Below are 16,022 nucleotides of genomic sequence, written 5' to 3' on the forward strand. Positions count from 1 at the left end.
GGAAGAAAGCCCTTTTGTGGGGGAAAAAAAATCATCTTGATTGGCTGGGCCTGGCTTCCCAGTGGGTGGACCTACAGTTGAAGTCGGAAGTTTTACATACAGCTTAGCCAAATACATTTAAACGTAGTTTTTTGCAATTCCTGACATTCAATCCTAGTAAAAATTCCCTGTTTTAGGATCACCATTTTATTTTAAGAATGCTTTTTTATGGCGGTTTTGGAGCAGTGTCTTTTTCCTTGCTGAGCAGCCTTTCAGGTTATGTCAATATAGGACTAATTTTAATGTGGATATAGATACTTTTTTACCGATTCCCTCCAACATCTTCACAAGGGCGGCAGGGTAGCCTAGTGGTAAGAGCGTTGGACTAGTAACCGGAAGGTTGTGAGTTCAAACTCCCTGAGCTGACAAGGTACAAATCTGTTGTTCTGCCCCTGAACAGGCAGTTAACCCACTGTTCCCAGGCCGTCAATGAAAATAAGAATTTGTTCTTAACTGACTTGCCTGGTTAAATAAAGGTTAAAAAAAAAAAAAAAGGTCCTTTGCTGTTGTTCTGGGATTTGAATTGCAAATTTCACACCAAAAATCACCAGTTAATCTCTAGGAGACAGAACGCATCTCCTTCCTGAGCGGTATGACAGCTGCGTGGTCCCATGGTGTTTATACTTGCGTACTATTGTTTGTACAGATGAACGTGGTTTGGAAATTGCTCCCAATGATGAACCAGACTTCTGGAGGTCTACAATTTTATTTGCTGATTTCTTTTGATTTTCCCATGATGTCAAGCAAAGAGGCACTGAGTTTGAATGTAGGCCTTGAAATACATCCACAGGTACACCTTCAATTGACTCAAATTATGTCAATTAGTCTATCAGAAGCTTCTAAAGCGTTGACATTTTCTGGGAATTTTCAAGCAGTTTAAAGGCAGTCAACTTATTGTATGTACACTTCTGACCCACTGAATTATAAGCAAAATAGTCTGTAAACAATTGTTGGAAAAATGACTTGTGTCATGCACAAAGTAGATGTCCTAACCGACTTGCCAAAACTATACTTTGTTAATTAACAAGACATTTGTGGGGTGGTTGAAAAACTAGTTTTAATGACTCCAACATAAGTGTATGTAAACTTTCAACTTCAACTGTATGCCCTGCCAGGCCCACCTATGGCTGCGCCCCGACCCAGTCATCTGAAGTCCATAGATAAGGCCCTAATTTATTTATTTCAATTGACTGATTTCCTTCTATGAACTCTAACTCAGTCAAATCTTTGAAATTGTTGCATAATGCATTTATATTTTTGTTCAGTGTACAATGCCACTTTAAATTGGAGGGCACATCTAGGCTGTGTCCATATTGTGAGGGAAGTCCTTTACATTGATGTCAAATGGATTGACCTTGCTTAGGACCTTCAGTGTGTGAAAAGATAGCCTTTTTACAACGTCACTTAAAAGGACTATGTATGGCCTAGTACTAAAGAGGAAGGTAGCCATACTGTGTCTTTAGTGTGAGGGGAAGTCGAAGTAATTCATGTCACTGAGGTTTAATTAATTTGGATAGGACCTTCATTGTTGACAGGGGTCCCCTGAGTGAAGGAATAGACTGACACTAGCCACACTGAATTGGTTTTACAGAAATGTAATGCCTAGTGTCCTAACATGATTAAGACGTACACTTGTTTATATTAATTTTTACGAAATAGACAGTTGACTTTGTGGATGTGGTAACCGTTTATCCGCAAACATGCTTAAATTCCTCGCACCAGTTCTTACACTGCCGTCACCCAAACCTGATTTGTCCCACTTAAATCAATGACGAAAACCCAAAACCAGGAACTACTGCTGCTCATAATTATATATGAGCCTTGACAGATTGTCACCATTTCATCTGTCCACAAGAGATTAGTCTAGACGTTGGCCTCCACTTTGTAAGCCGGGCCCCTTCACGGGATTTATTTTATTGTCATCTTCTTGACTTGCATGGAAAAAAGACCAGAAATATGCAGTGGAGCTTGATCACTGGTGATTTTTGGTGACATGTCTCAAATCTTTATCCTAATAGTCGACGAGAAGACATTGAATGGCATATGCAAGGCAAGCAAATTGCTCTGGAATTAGCATAATAAATCAAATAAACAAAATGACCATTCAAATCCATTAGTTGAAACGAGACATTTGTTTGCATGGGCCGCGTCTCAATCCACCGCATCGGCAGGGAAGGTGGCGCAGAGCTACAGCAGTGTTTGGCAGACCAGGAGACATCTTGGAAATCGGTCTTCTCACAAAATAATCTGTAGATTCAGCACGGTTTGGGCTAGACACTACTAGTAATAGCTCACCCTTTTGTAAGGAACAAAGTTCAGGGTGAGTTTGTTTCTCACTCAAGCGCTGTCGCTCTCACCTCACCACCTGTGTAAATTGGAATAGAAGGACAAAACAAACAAAATGGTGATGTCATTGAACCAAAGGTGTTTGCTCTTAGCATTTCTCTATGGAAAGACTGCAAAAAGACTTCTCAAAAAGTCAAGGAGTTCCTGGAAAAGAAAAAGGGTTCAAATAAAATATTCAATCATTCAAATATTGTTTGTGCGCTCTGCCATGGAGTCTTTTGGTATTCTACAATTTAATTTGGTCTCTTGATTTATTCCTTGAGCGAAAAGTAGAGAAAATAGTATTCCAAATGTGATATTTTAGGTAAGGTGAGGAATAGACTGGCAATTGAATGATGCTCAACTGAGTTTAATTGAAAAATATGTATAAATACAAAAGAGAACAAACTGCTATGGCTTCCCAAAGAAACCAAAAAGGTATAATAATATACATTTAAAAAAAAAAAACAATTTATCTACCTCCAGAAAAACGCTAGACCTACACTTTTAGGTATAAGTGATGTGTTAAAACATACGTCCCATGTAACTACAAGTAATTATTCAGTAAATTGGTTACATTCACATTTCAAAATGCAATTCCAGACAATTCATTATTTTTTGTAAGAGATGAAGATTAAAAAGACATTCAAAAATTGCTAAACTTTTTTGTTGTTGTCAAATACCTTTTTCATGTGTCTACTTCCACCAATGCCTATAATAACCCTGTGAAACTCCAGGGTGTCATTACCTTAACCATAGTTATCAGAATAGTCGCCGCCTTGCTGCTGGATGATGAGCTGGGACCCCCAGTTCTGCTTGTTGGTCTGCCGGCGCTTTGAGTCAGGCTGGTTGAAGACGTCTGCCTTCCTTTTCCCGCCCACATTGCCCCCACGGTTCCCCCTGGCTCCTCGGGTACTGTGGGCCCTCTGTGGCTGAAAGAGTCCCCCACGGCCCCCTCTGCCACCCCTGGGCCCTCTGATGGGTGGCCCCCTCTGCACATAGCCCCCTCGGCCCTGTGTGGGTGGTGTTCCACGGGCCCTAGGAGGAGGCGGAACTCCCCTGCTGCCACGGCCTTTCTCGCTGTACACATCCTCGTAACCGTAGTAGGGGTCCTCGTAACCGTAGTAGGGGTCCTCGTAACCGTAGTAGGGGTCCTCGTAACCGTAGTAGGGGTCCTCGTAACCGTAGTAGGGGTCCTCGTAACCCCTGCAGGGGTCATGATAGTCATAGCCGTAGCGGTCATCGTAGCTGTGGTAGTCTGGAGGGTAGGAGGCGTAGCCTCCGCGGTGACCACGGCCCCTTCCCCTATCTGGTGGAGGCATGCGTGGCGGTGGCTGGTTGTAATCGTCATTCCTGCTGAAAAACAGGAAAAACATAACTTTCAATGTAATCCCATGATGGGTGATCTACTAAATCAGATTTAAGTCAATACCAGTCTCTGTGGCCTCACCCTGGGTTTCTGGTGGTCTGGCGCTGAGTCTTTCGCGCCTTCTTCTTCTTTGCTATTCTTATTTCAATCGCCTCTCCCCCCAGCTCCTTTCCATTCATATCTACCATTGCCTGAGAAAAACAGAAAACATTTATCAGATATCCGAAGAATGATAAAAAAAAATTTTTTACTGGGGGTAACCCACCTTCACAGCGGCGTCCCTGTCCTCAAAGTGGACAAAGGCGTAGTCTTTGAGCTTATACACCCGCTCCAGTTTGCCAAAGGCAGAGAATGTCTTCACTAGCAGCTCCTCTGTGACTGAGGTGGCAAGCTTCCTGACAAACAAGACCTTCGCCTGCTGACTCACACAGACAAAGTTGATCTCCGTTTAGAGAAGTATAAATAAAAATCAGACATGGAACACATTTGGGGGGGGGTTGTTCATGTGTTGAAGTAAAACAAACAAGATGGGGCGGAAGCGAGAAATGGACAGAGAAAGTGAGAGATGACTCACATTGGCCATGACATCCGTGTCACGCTCAGTGACTGGGTTGGCCCACTCCACAGTGACCGGGTTCCCCCACACCATCACCTTGCCACTCATGAGGCAGCGGCGTGCCTGGGCTGCAGACTTGTGGTCCTCATACTCCAGGAAACAGAAGCCACGGTTCGTCTCCTTGTCATCCGGCTGGTGGTAGAGGATCACTTCCTGAAGCCCCTCTGGAGGAACAAGAACGAGAGTGACATCACTGATATCTGACCAATGATTACCCACAGAACATAAAGCCAAGTTAACCAAATCAGGATGTCTGCACTTTCACTGACCTGTGACTTTGCTGAAGTCATCCAATATGCTCTCTCTGGTCTTGTTCTTTGGGATTGAGCCGACAAACAGGCGGTTGTTCGCTACAGATACACACACTCCAAGGTGTTTCCTAGACCGGATTTCATAGTTGTCACACTGAAAACAAGAATAGAGGAAAGATGGCTTTGTAGGGTTGATAAGGTAGCAGGAGGCTGGCCGACGACCCCTCCAAAATTAAATATGCATCACATCTTGGGCCGGTTTCGATACACAGATTAAACTTGGCCCTAGACTAAAAAGCACATTCAATGAAGATACCCTATTGAAAGTGGTTTTCAAAACTAGGACCAGGCTTAATCTGGGTCTGGGAAATCAGCCCTTTGGTTCTTAGAAGGTAAACTAAGACCATGTCTGACTGCAAGGACTTACAAGTTTCACCGCCTCAGCTGCTGCATCCTTGCTGCAGAAGTTGATGAAGGCGTAGCCCCGGTTCTGACCCGACAGGGGGTCCATCATTAACCTCAGATCCCAGATTGGGCCCGCCTTCTCAAACAGAGGCACCAGCTCATCTTCATACAGGTCTCTGGGGATCTTTCCCACAAACACCTAAAGGCAGAAAACCGCCTGAATGAGGGTTCCAGTGTGATCGGGGAAGAATGCTGTGGTATTGCTATAAACTTCTCAATTGACATTCATCTCTCTACTCTATATCAGTTAACAGCTTTGCCGTGATGACCATAAACCTTTCAAATAGTGTTACTTGAAAACCGAGCATCTCCAGCAGCTTTACCTCAGTTCCAATCCCAGGCTGTGCTCCTTTAAACACTTCCTCTGGTGGGGGCCCTCCGTATTTCCTCTGTCCGGTGGTGACGTCCAGGGTGTATCCTGTCCGCGCCAACAGAGCCTGCAGAACACGTCGACAACAGCATAACCACAACAGAACTACACAACCTGAGCAGGTTCACACACACAGCAGGTTCTATTGACCCACTGAATGAATGTTCAAACACCTGCATTTTACCTTGATCTTGGACTCAGCAGGACCCTTAGAGGATTCCTGAACTTTACTTCCTTGCTTTTCCCTCTGTCTGTATGTCTTCATAGCTGCACAAAGAAAAGCACTTTTGTTCTGGAAAGCAAACCACAGCAGAGTTGATTCATGTATTGGTGTTATGATCAGAGTAAAAATTATAAACCCCTCAATGTCAACTTCTTAGACTCATTTGAATGCAATCATCTAAACTGACTTCTCTTTCATTCCGGTCACACTCACCTGGACATGGGTCAGGTCACTTTCTTTGAACTGCGACAGTACAGACAACGCTCCCACTTCATTGAACGCCCGCAGAGCATCGATGGCCCTCTCATCTAGGTCAGCGTATGCCAGCAACCCTGTTGGTACAAGACAGATTTGTACTATTACAATCTGGCCTTTATCCACTTCATGCATTCTTGAGCAACACCATGTTTCTTTGGAAAATAGATTACTCAGCCATTGTATGACGGATGCCCCACCAGTAGAGAATATTTTGTTGAGACTGTCAGCCACTTTCTGCGGCAGTCCGGCATCAATTAGTGTCTGGTAGTTCTCTGTGTGCTCGCCTTCGGTGGTGACTTCTATAGGCTCCTTTTCCTCCATCACCGGAGCAGAACTACTGTTCACCTCGGCAGCAGCCATTCTCCTGAGAAAAAGGGGAAAAATAGTTCAGATAAAAACACGATTTCAGTTTGACATTCTAATCTAAAACCCAAATATATTGGACACTAGCAACTTGTAGGGAACAAAAACGTTCCCTTCTCTAACATGTATATTTGCAAATGATGCCCTGTTGCAATAGTTACTCCCATTGAGCAAAAACCTCCAAAGGACTGTAAAAGGTTAGCATGATGCTAAAGACCCTACCGTTACGCTTGTTTACGCTGCTGCTCAGTGTAAAGAAGCGTAAAGGTAGGAGTTGGTATCTTCTATAACGATCTATAACGTTTCTTTCCGATGGTAACGTTGGCTAAATATGTAACTGCATCAGAAAAGCTAACTCGTTAATTTCAATGCAGACAACCATGAGGTCAAATATAAAATACATGGAGACAAGTGAATCCTACGTTTATATTGGTGGCAAGCTAGCTAGCGAACTAGTCAAGCCAACATTACATCTGTGGTCAAGCAAACTAAAACGTTGTGAGTTGAAGCTAGCTTGGATGGGAGGTGTGCATTTCTTAGTTAAGTCTCCGGCTAAGCACCGTCCCGCCCCCTAACGTTAGCTACCGAGTTAAAGCTGACTGGATTGTCACAATTTGTAACTTTTACATCCAGCTATAAATAATCGCTTTAACGATAGAAATACAACATTTAAAATATATAAAACCTAGTATCAAGGTTCATACGCGTAGTGAAGCAAATAGCTAGCTACCAGTGCTAACGTTAGCCAGCTAGTAACAACCAAGGCCTTGTTAGCTTGCTGGACACCTTTACAGAAATCAAATAAACCACCGGCCAAAGAAGGTGAACAATTAACAGTTAGCAAACACTTACCTATCTTTTCCAGGAAAATAAGAATATCGTAAAATATATTTTGCAGCAATTAATCAAAATATTTATCCAATATGGAAAATATTAATATGTTTCAGCGCAGCGGAAGTCGCGAAACGAGAGGAACTAAAGTATCATTTGCATTACTCCATTGATTTACTCTGCCGAAAATCTGTCCACGAAAATAAGACTTCTTCTTCTTCTGTGACTTCTAAAATGGCAGTTGGCAACTAAAAGCTGCATTACCGCCACAAACTGGACTGGAGTGTAAATCCATTACACTTTGTGAAATAAAATATGAAAGGGGAAAGAAAATCAGGGCAATCCGTGAACTCGGGCGCATATTCGCGACCACAGTTGCAGCATATAACCTCAACTGGTATATGATATAATTTCCGTCTGCAAACACTTGATACATGCCCACATCTTTTGCATTTATAACACTGGAGGGGATTATGCACAAAAGCTATTACAGGGTATATCATAAAGCCTAGTTTAACATGAGAAGGGAGAGACTTGTAAAAAAAGTACACCAATCACTTCACCTACTTCCTCAGGTATAACATTTGCATCCACTTGAATGTGCAACCCTGGCTCCCTGACTCATCTAGTGCTGCTCATTGGACCCTATGATCACTCGGCTTACACATGCCTCTCCCTAATGTCAATATGCCTTGTCAATTGCTGTTTTCTACCTTATCCCCATACTGTATTTATTTATCTTGCCCTTTGCATCCCAATATCTCTACATGCACATTCATCTTCTGTACATCCTAACATTCCAGTGTTTAATTGCTATATTGTAATTACTTCGCCACCATGGCCTATTTATTGCCTTACCTCTCTTATCCTACCTCATGCTGTATATAGATTTTTTTACTGTATTATTGACTATGTTTTTTTATTCCATGTGTAACTCTGTGTTGTTGTATGTGTCGAACTGCATTGCTTTAGCTTGGCCAGGTCGGAGTTGCAAATGAGAACTTGTTCTCAACTAGCCTACCTGGTTAAATAAAGGTGAAATAAAATACAATTTTGGTTAGTGATTATTGTCTTATTTCACTGTAGAGCCCCCAGCCCTGCCCAACATGCCTTAGATAGCCCTTTTTGTTCCACCCCCCTCACATGCTGTGACCTCACCTGGCTTAACAGGTGCCTCTAGAGACATTATGTAACCATAATAACCATAACCATTTCCCCCATTAAAATGCAAATCAATTTATAACATTTTCTGGATTTTTTGTTGATATTCTGTCTCTCACTGTTCAAATAAACCTACCATTAAAATTATAGACAAATACATTTCTTTGTCAGTGGGCAAACGTACAAAATCAGCAGGGGATCAAATACTTATTTCCCTCACTGTATGTAAAATCATGTGAATTGAAAATGGACAACCTAAAGGGTGTGAAGTCAGTAGGTCACATGACCAAGGAGCTATAGAAATATGTCAAATCTTGTGAGATGAAAATGGATAAACTAACGGGTGTGCAATATAGAAGGGTAGTCAGTGGACATTCTGAACCAGTAGATCACATGACCAATGAGCAATTGAAATTCAAAAATGTAAATAAATAATTTAAAATAGTGTGAGATGTAAATCAACAAAAAAAGTGTGTGCAATGTGTGTCTAAGCTATCGGGTTAGCTACAACCAGTTTTGAAAGTTTTAGGAGTAATGGTTAAAGAGCAATTGAAATTTGAAAAATTTGATTTGTCACTATGTAGACGGTCCCTAACTGCTGTTGGTGGCCGCAAGGAAAACTACAGGCGAATATCCGTCAAATATCCATCCTGAAACTGGCTTTACCTCGGTCTTTGCTTTATCTTGGCCTGTTCGCAGTTGTAAATGAGAACTTGTTCTCAACTGGCCTACCTGGTTAAATAAAGGTTAAAAAAAATATAAAAACCCCAGAGATAACCCCTCTGACAGGCACCCTGCTTCGGTAATGTCAGAGTCGTGTGTATAGGTGGCAGGGAAGTCAGGCGCAGGAGAGTCAAACGGAGTGTAAATTGAGTCTTTTAATATAAGTCCACTTAACATGCTCCAAACACTAAATACGTACATACATAAACGAACATGGGTACGGAGACCCGTCGCGCACCTATACAACATAAAACAACACTTGACATAAAACAATCTCTGACAAAGACATGAGGGGAAACAGAGGGTTAAATACACAACAGGTAATGAATGGGATTGAAAACAGGTGTGTGGGAAGACAAGACAAAACCAATGGAAAATGAAAAATGGATCAATGATGGCTAGAAGGCCGGTGACGTCGACCGCCGAGCACCGCCCAAACAAGGAGAGGCAACGACTTTGGCAGAAGTCGTGACAGGTAATCCATAATGAAAACATTCAAAAAATAGTTTTGAGGCGCAAAGCACGCTTCTTCTGTTCCACGGACATACATCAGAATAAGACCAGCTCGACTCACTGACGCCACTTCATCCAAAGCATCCACGATACTCCAAATGAAACCCCTAGGTGAGAATCACCCAGGCCCAGGAGTATGGAACGCCGCTTGGGTCTTAAAGCATGTAGTCAAAACATGATATTTTAAATGCTACGTGTGTAAAGTAAACAGGTGCAGATGCTAAATGAACATATTCACACGTTAAATGACTTCTTATGGCTGGGGGCAGTATTGAGTAGCTTGGATGAATAAGGTGCCCAGAGTAAACTGCCTGCTCCTCAGTCCCAGTTGCTAATATATGCAAATTGTTTGTATATGTGGATAGAAAACACTCTGAAGTTTCTAAAACTGTTTGAATGATGTCTGTGAGTATAACAGAACTCATATGGCAGGCAAAAACCTGAGAATAAATCCAGACAGGAAGTGGGAAATCTGAGGTTGGGTCGATTTTCAACTTAGCCACTATTGAAGACACAGTGGGATATTGGTCATGTTGCACTTCCTAAGGCTTCTACTAGATGTCAACCGTCTTTAGAAACTTATTTGAGGCTTCTACTGCGCGTGACCAGCCATGAGCTGGTCATGCGAATTCACATGACAGGTATCTCCCGTTCCATTTTGTTTTTCTGAAGACAAAGGAATTCTCCGGTTGGAACATTATTGAAGATTTATGTTAAAAACATCCTAAAGATTGATTCTATATATCGTTTGACATGTTTCTACGGACTGTAACGGAACCTTTTTAAATTTCGTCTGCAACTTGTGAACGTGCTTCGTGAGTTTTGATTTGTTTACCAAAAGCGCTAACAAAGGTAGCTATTTGGACATAAATGATGGACATTATCGAACAAATCAAACATTTATTGTGGAACTGGGATTCCTGGGAGTGCATTCTGATGAAGATCATCAAAGGTAAGTGAATATTTATAATGTTATTTCTGACTTCTGTTGACTGCACAATATGGCGGATATCTTCTTGGCTTGTTGGGTCTCTGAGCGCTGTACTCATATTATTGCATGGTTTGCTTTTCCGTAAAACTTTTTTGAAATCTGACACAGAGGTTGCATTAAGGAGAAGTTTATCTATATTTCCATGTATAACACTTGTATTTATAATGATTATTTCTGTAAATTTATGTGGCTCTCTTCAAAATCACCAGATGTTTTTGGAACTACTGAACATAACGCGCCAATGTATACTGAGATTTTTTTAAATATAAATATGAACTTTATCAAACAAAACATACATGTATTCTGTAACATGAAGTGCTATGAGTGTCATCTGATGAAGATCATCAAAGGTTAGTGATTAATTCTATCTCTATTTCTGATTTTTGTGACTCCACTCTTTGGCTGGAAAAATGGATGTGTTTTTCTGTGACTTGGCTCTGACCTAACATAATCGTTTGTGGTGCTTTCGCTGTAAAGCCTATTTGAAATCGTACACTGTGGTGGGATTAACAACAAGATTACCTTTAAAATGGTATAAAATACTTGTATGTTTGAAGAATTTTAATTATGAGATTTCTGTTGTTTTGAATTTGGCGCCCTGCACTTTCACTGGCTGTTGTCATATCGATCCCGTTAACGGGATCTCAGCCCTAAGAAGTTTTAATTGATCGCCTACACTCATCAAATAAGCGTGTGCAAATGTGCTTGCAGGTGGTTCAACATGTGCTAAGCAATCGGTCCTGCACACGTCAAGTTAACGCCTACAGCTGCTAAATATACACCTACACACGCTAATTTAACGAGTTCCTTAGTATGCTAATTTTAATAGCCAATTTCCCTAGCTCCTTCTTTCAACCAGGTTTCAATAATCAGTGTACAGTCAATTTGATGCAACAACACGTCAATTGAAGATGGCGAGAAGGAACTTCCTTATCCACTGCAAACAGACCCTAAACGACTGCATTTGGCTACTGCTCTCTGATAATCCTGGACTTGATGCCCTTGAGTCCACGTTAACAAGGTTGATTATTTTTTAAATACCATTAATCATAAAGTTGATCCGCACACCCCGGGCCATTGCCGCAGTGAACGGCGCAGTCTTGTAACATTTTTACAGCCCTGCTAGCTACGTAAAGGTGATTTATTGTTGAGGAGGACTGACGTGAAACATGTTTTTGTATTTTTAGGCATTTTTTGTATTTTCAGGCTGGCTAGCTATAATTGCAATGCCACTTAGCCGTGCTAGCTCGCGATTAGCATGAAAACATTTACAAAACTCACATAAAGCTCATTTGACTTAAGACAACCCTCTAAAAACATTACTAATATCTACAACATACCAGCTTTCCAACAGCACAGATATTACTTTTACATTTACATTTACATTTAAGTCATTTGGCAGACGCTCTTATCCAGAGCGACTTACAAATTGGTGAATTCACCTTATGACATCCAGTGGAACAGCCACTTTACAATAGTGCATCTAAATCATTTAAGGGGGGGGGGGGTGAGAAGGATTACTTTATCCTATCCTAGGTATTCCTTAAAGAGGTGGGGTTTCAGGTGTCTCCGGAAGGTGGTGATTGACTCCGCTGTCCTGGCGTCGTGAGGGAGTTTGTTCCACCATTTGAAAACCCTTTGAAATTTGTATATTTCATCTAAGCCTACGATGCAGAATGTAACAACTTCAGAGGAAGAAACGTTAACGTTAGTACTATGGCACTGTTTTAACAGGAATCGCAGTCCTATGTTCTCTATTTTCACAAAACTGTCATCTTGCAGAATGGAAACCATGCAGAGGAGCCTGGGCTAAGGGAGGCTGATCAATGATGCTTCAGCAGATGATCCAATTGATCAAGTATCTCAGTTCATTCAGGAGATTCTTTCGTCTGGCTGGCATGCACAACATGGTAAGCAGCATAATAGTGGGGGGGGTTTACTGTTGTTTCTTTCACTCTTCCTTCTCCTGCTGCCCGTTGTATTTGTTCTTGGTCAACATTTCTATTTATGTCTTGGCTTTAAAATCCAATATTATAAAAACATTATTTGGCCACAATTTGTGACAGTTACTATAATTTTTAAGTGTTTTTGGAATGAGGGGACGGGCGGTGTGACAATACATTAAGCAACCTAAACACAGTGTTATTGTTACAGCCAGTTCCGGTTATCAGGCTCCTCGGACTTGGAGAGGAGCTAGAGGTGCATCTTGTTGTAACATCACTCAAGAGCAACTGAGGTTTCTGATGTCGTGTGCTTTCAGTGTGTCTCAGATGTCTCAAATATTCAACATGTGTTCCAATCAACACTCAAATGTCGTCTAAGGTCAGTTGTTCATGGGCGAAATGCTATAAACTACAGATTTTAGATGCATGGTTTCCAGTTTCTTACCAATCAAACAATTTAGAATGACTACAATCAAGACATGACTTTAAAATGACTATGATGATATACATTACCTCATCCCTGTCCATTGTTACAATTTTTTTCCCCAGACACTTCAATCTGTCACATGTACCATTATATTCTGACATGTCAGACTTGGCTCTGGATGAAAAGATTAAGGACTTGGAGGCTGGGAACGACAAACTTGGACCGGAAGCTGTTTGAGCACAATTAAGGGCATTGGGAATCCGGGTGCAGAGACGCAGAGTGAGTGACAGCATAATTTGTGTTAACCCGAGGGCGGCTGCCCTCAGAGCCATGTCGCAGAGACTACATAGAAGGTCATACCGTGTTGTTGGACCAAACTCGTTATGGCACCTTGATGGAAACCACAAACTGATAAGGTAGATGTATCTTTGTGATAGACACAATTATCAATATCACTGGTGAGAAGTTGTACATGTAAAATTGTTCATCAACAACTAACAGTTCAGTTTAGCAAGCAAGGGCCCAATATGTCAGTCAGGTGGATAATAATTGTTTTATTGTGTTTCTGCTACTTCTGTGATCGATAGAATATCTGCATCATGAAATTAACAAACATGCTTTTACATTGAGGACATACTGAGGCAAAAACGGTTGGAACAAAGTATTTGTGCCTAAGTGTGAACAACAGGAGAGTCTGTCCTCTTGACTCATCAACATTGTTCCACATTTTGGATGTTAATTTAATATCTGGTCTACTGCTTTGTTATATACTGCAGGAACCTGATGCAGCATCTAAGTGGTAAAGGACGAGTGCTGTCAACCAGTGCTGTTTTCTGATTTAGGTGGAGGATAGTCATACATGGTGGCATTGATGGGTACAGCCGTCTTGTTGTTCCTCCGTGCTTCCAGCAACAATGGCAGCAGTACTGTAATGGATTGCTTTGTGAATGCTGTCTCCAGATATGGTGTTCCCTCCAGTTAGGATGGACCATGGAGGAGAAAACAACACTGTCTGCTTGTTGAATGTAATGCACATTGAAAATATTATTTAAAAAATATAGCTACATGCATCCTTAAAACCTCTTCTTGACCTACACATTGATTACATTATATAGTCTTCTTGACCTACACATTGATTACATTCTATAGTGAGTGATGCATGAGGCTACATTTTTTTCTGTAAATAATTTTCAGAATGCAATCACATTATGTTGGACAGCTTTATTGCTTTCACTATTGTTTTTGAAATGTATAAGCCTTTAAATGACCTTTTACAGAAAACTTCTACAAACGAGGCTACACTTGTGGCACCCCATCTTCTGCACCACTTCTTGTGGCCCCCCTCCACCTATACCACTTCCTGTGGCCTCCCCTCCACCATTCCCTGAGGCTTATCGTCCACCTTCACCACACTCTTCTGTTGATGTTGGTGATGACCATGAGTAAGTCATCCCTGTAAATAATGAAATGTCTTGTTTTTACAGATGAATTGTGGGAAGTATCTGAGCTTTGTTATTCTGAATGTCTTGTTTTTACAGATGAATTGTGGGAAGTATTTGAGCTTTGTTATTCTGAATGTCTCTTTTAGTGTTGACCTCCAAACACTGCTGAAGTTAATGAGATGCCAACCAACTGAACGTCATGAGGGACAACGTTTATGATTGTGCAATGAGAGGCTTTAAGAAAGCCCGCTTTAATCCGGAGGCAAAAATAGACATGGTTTTTAGGGATGCTGATGGAAAAGAGGCAGCTGATGAGGGTGGTCCCTCGATAATTTCTCCAGCTGCTAATGAGTGCCATCCATTCCTCTGCAATATGAGGGGCCTGATTGACAAACATGCCTTTCTTGCAACTCTCAAGGTGAGTTACACCTTTACACCAACAAAGACACATTTGTTTATGGTAATATATATGACTTGAGTAAGACATTTAATTTTTGTATGTAATGTGTCCTTTGTTTACTGTTTGTCTTCTGTGTGACAGCACTCTATGATGACGTATACAAGCAGGTGGGCCGCATGATTGCTGTCTGTCTGGTACATGAGGGTGTAGAGACACATTTTTTCAGAGAAGCTGTACAGGCAAGTGTCTGGCCTAAAACCTCTTGTGCCAGAACTGAAAGAAATTGTGGAATATGACTTCAGGGAGAAGTTGGAGAAGGTAAGTACTTTATATTGTGATAAATGTTATGTTACTGTTAATTTGCACTAAGTTTGAAAAAAAAAAAAAAACTTTTCCAAATGGATTTGGTTTATTTTTGTTGGCAGTCGATCTTTAAGGGTAGTGATAATCAGTTTATTGTTTTGCTAATTTGTCCCAAAACAGTTCAATAAACAATCTAATATCCAGTTAGCACAAACTGTTGCGAGGCACAGGAAGTGGTAATGTTGGGTCCAGTGAGATACATTCATACATTGGTGAGGGATGCCCTGGTGGAGTCAGCCACAAAGTTCTACTTAGAAAGCAGGATACGGGATGCTCTTGAGTAGTGAGTTTCCATATATCTAAGGAATCTCAAGTTTAGTTAGATTCTTCAGGGCAAATTCATATACTTTTTTTACTTTATAGATTCACAGAGGGTCTGGAGTGTATAGGTCTCCTGCCTTACATGAATTGACACTCAAGCCTCTTCAGAGGTTTTCATCTACGCTGAGAAACCTCTTTTGGCCAAAGACATAGCTATAGCTTCTCTCTTCAAAGCAGAGCGCTCCCCACCTGGTACCAATCAATGAGCAATAGAGAGAGAAGAGTCATATGTTTCTGGAGGGACTGAGATCATTGAAGTAACATGGCCCACATCAGTAAAACATCACCTAATCACTCTCACAACTGAGGGACAGCATTTTGTAGCCTTATTCTTCCATGGGCCCCCTAAGAATGTAATAAATTAAATCCTAAACTACTTTCACTTCAGAGTATTGTGTTCTCCAACAAGTGTTACTTATGGACATCAATGTCCCCACCTTTCCTTTTTTCAGGGGGGAACACCCCTTTAACCATGGAGATTTTCATTTTCACGTCAGGGGCTTCAGCATTCCTAGGCTGGGATTGCCAGTGGAGCCACAGCTACAGTTCTCTGCAACCACACGGCAAGCGGTACCGGAACACCAAGTCTAGGTCCAAGAGGTTTCTAAGCAGATTCTACCCCCAAGCC

General features: G+C 41.5%; 1 protein-coding gene across 4 annotated transcripts; it reads right to left on the reverse strand.

Annotated features, from left to right (window-relative positions):
• Positions 1 to 1,917: 1,917 nt before the first annotated feature.
• LOC135553123 (heterogeneous nuclear ribonucleoprotein R-like) lies at positions 1,918 to 7,320 on the reverse strand. 4 transcript variants are annotated; one of them, XM_064985245.1, is made up of 12 exons: positions 7,132 to 7,320; positions 6,114 to 6,280; positions 5,872 to 5,990; positions 5,620 to 5,727; positions 5,389 to 5,502; positions 5,028 to 5,204; positions 4,619 to 4,754; positions 4,308 to 4,513; positions 3,999 to 4,151; positions 3,815 to 3,924; positions 3,113 to 3,720; positions 1,918 to 2,404 (listed from the first exon to the last, which is right to left on the reverse strand). In XM_064985245.1, the coding sequence occupies exons 2-11, from the start codon at positions 6,274 to 6,276 to the stop codon at positions 3,114 to 3,116; spliced, it is 1,893 nt and encodes a 630-aa protein (XP_064841317.1). In that variant the 5' UTR covers positions 6,277 to 6,280; positions 7,132 to 7,320; the 3' UTR covers positions 1,918 to 2,404; position 3,113. The 4 variants fall into 4 exon arrangements, with proteins under 4 accessions (XP_064841317.1, XP_064841319.1, XP_064841320.1 ...); XM_064985247.1 differs by lacking the exon at positions 1,918 to 2,404 and having other exon boundaries at positions 2,719 to 3,720; positions 3,999 to 4,148; XM_064985248.1 differs by lacking the exon at positions 1,918 to 2,404 and having other exon boundaries at positions 2,719 to 3,717.
• Positions 7,321 to 16,022: the final 8,702 nt, after the last annotated feature.

The sequence above is a fragment of the Oncorhynchus masou genome, chromosome 13, assembly GCF_036934945.1.
Source record: "Oncorhynchus masou masou isolate Uvic2021 chromosome 13, UVic_Omas_1.1, whole genome shotgun sequence".
NCBI lineage: Eukaryota > Metazoa > Chordata > Actinopteri > Salmoniformes > Salmonidae > Oncorhynchus > Oncorhynchus masou.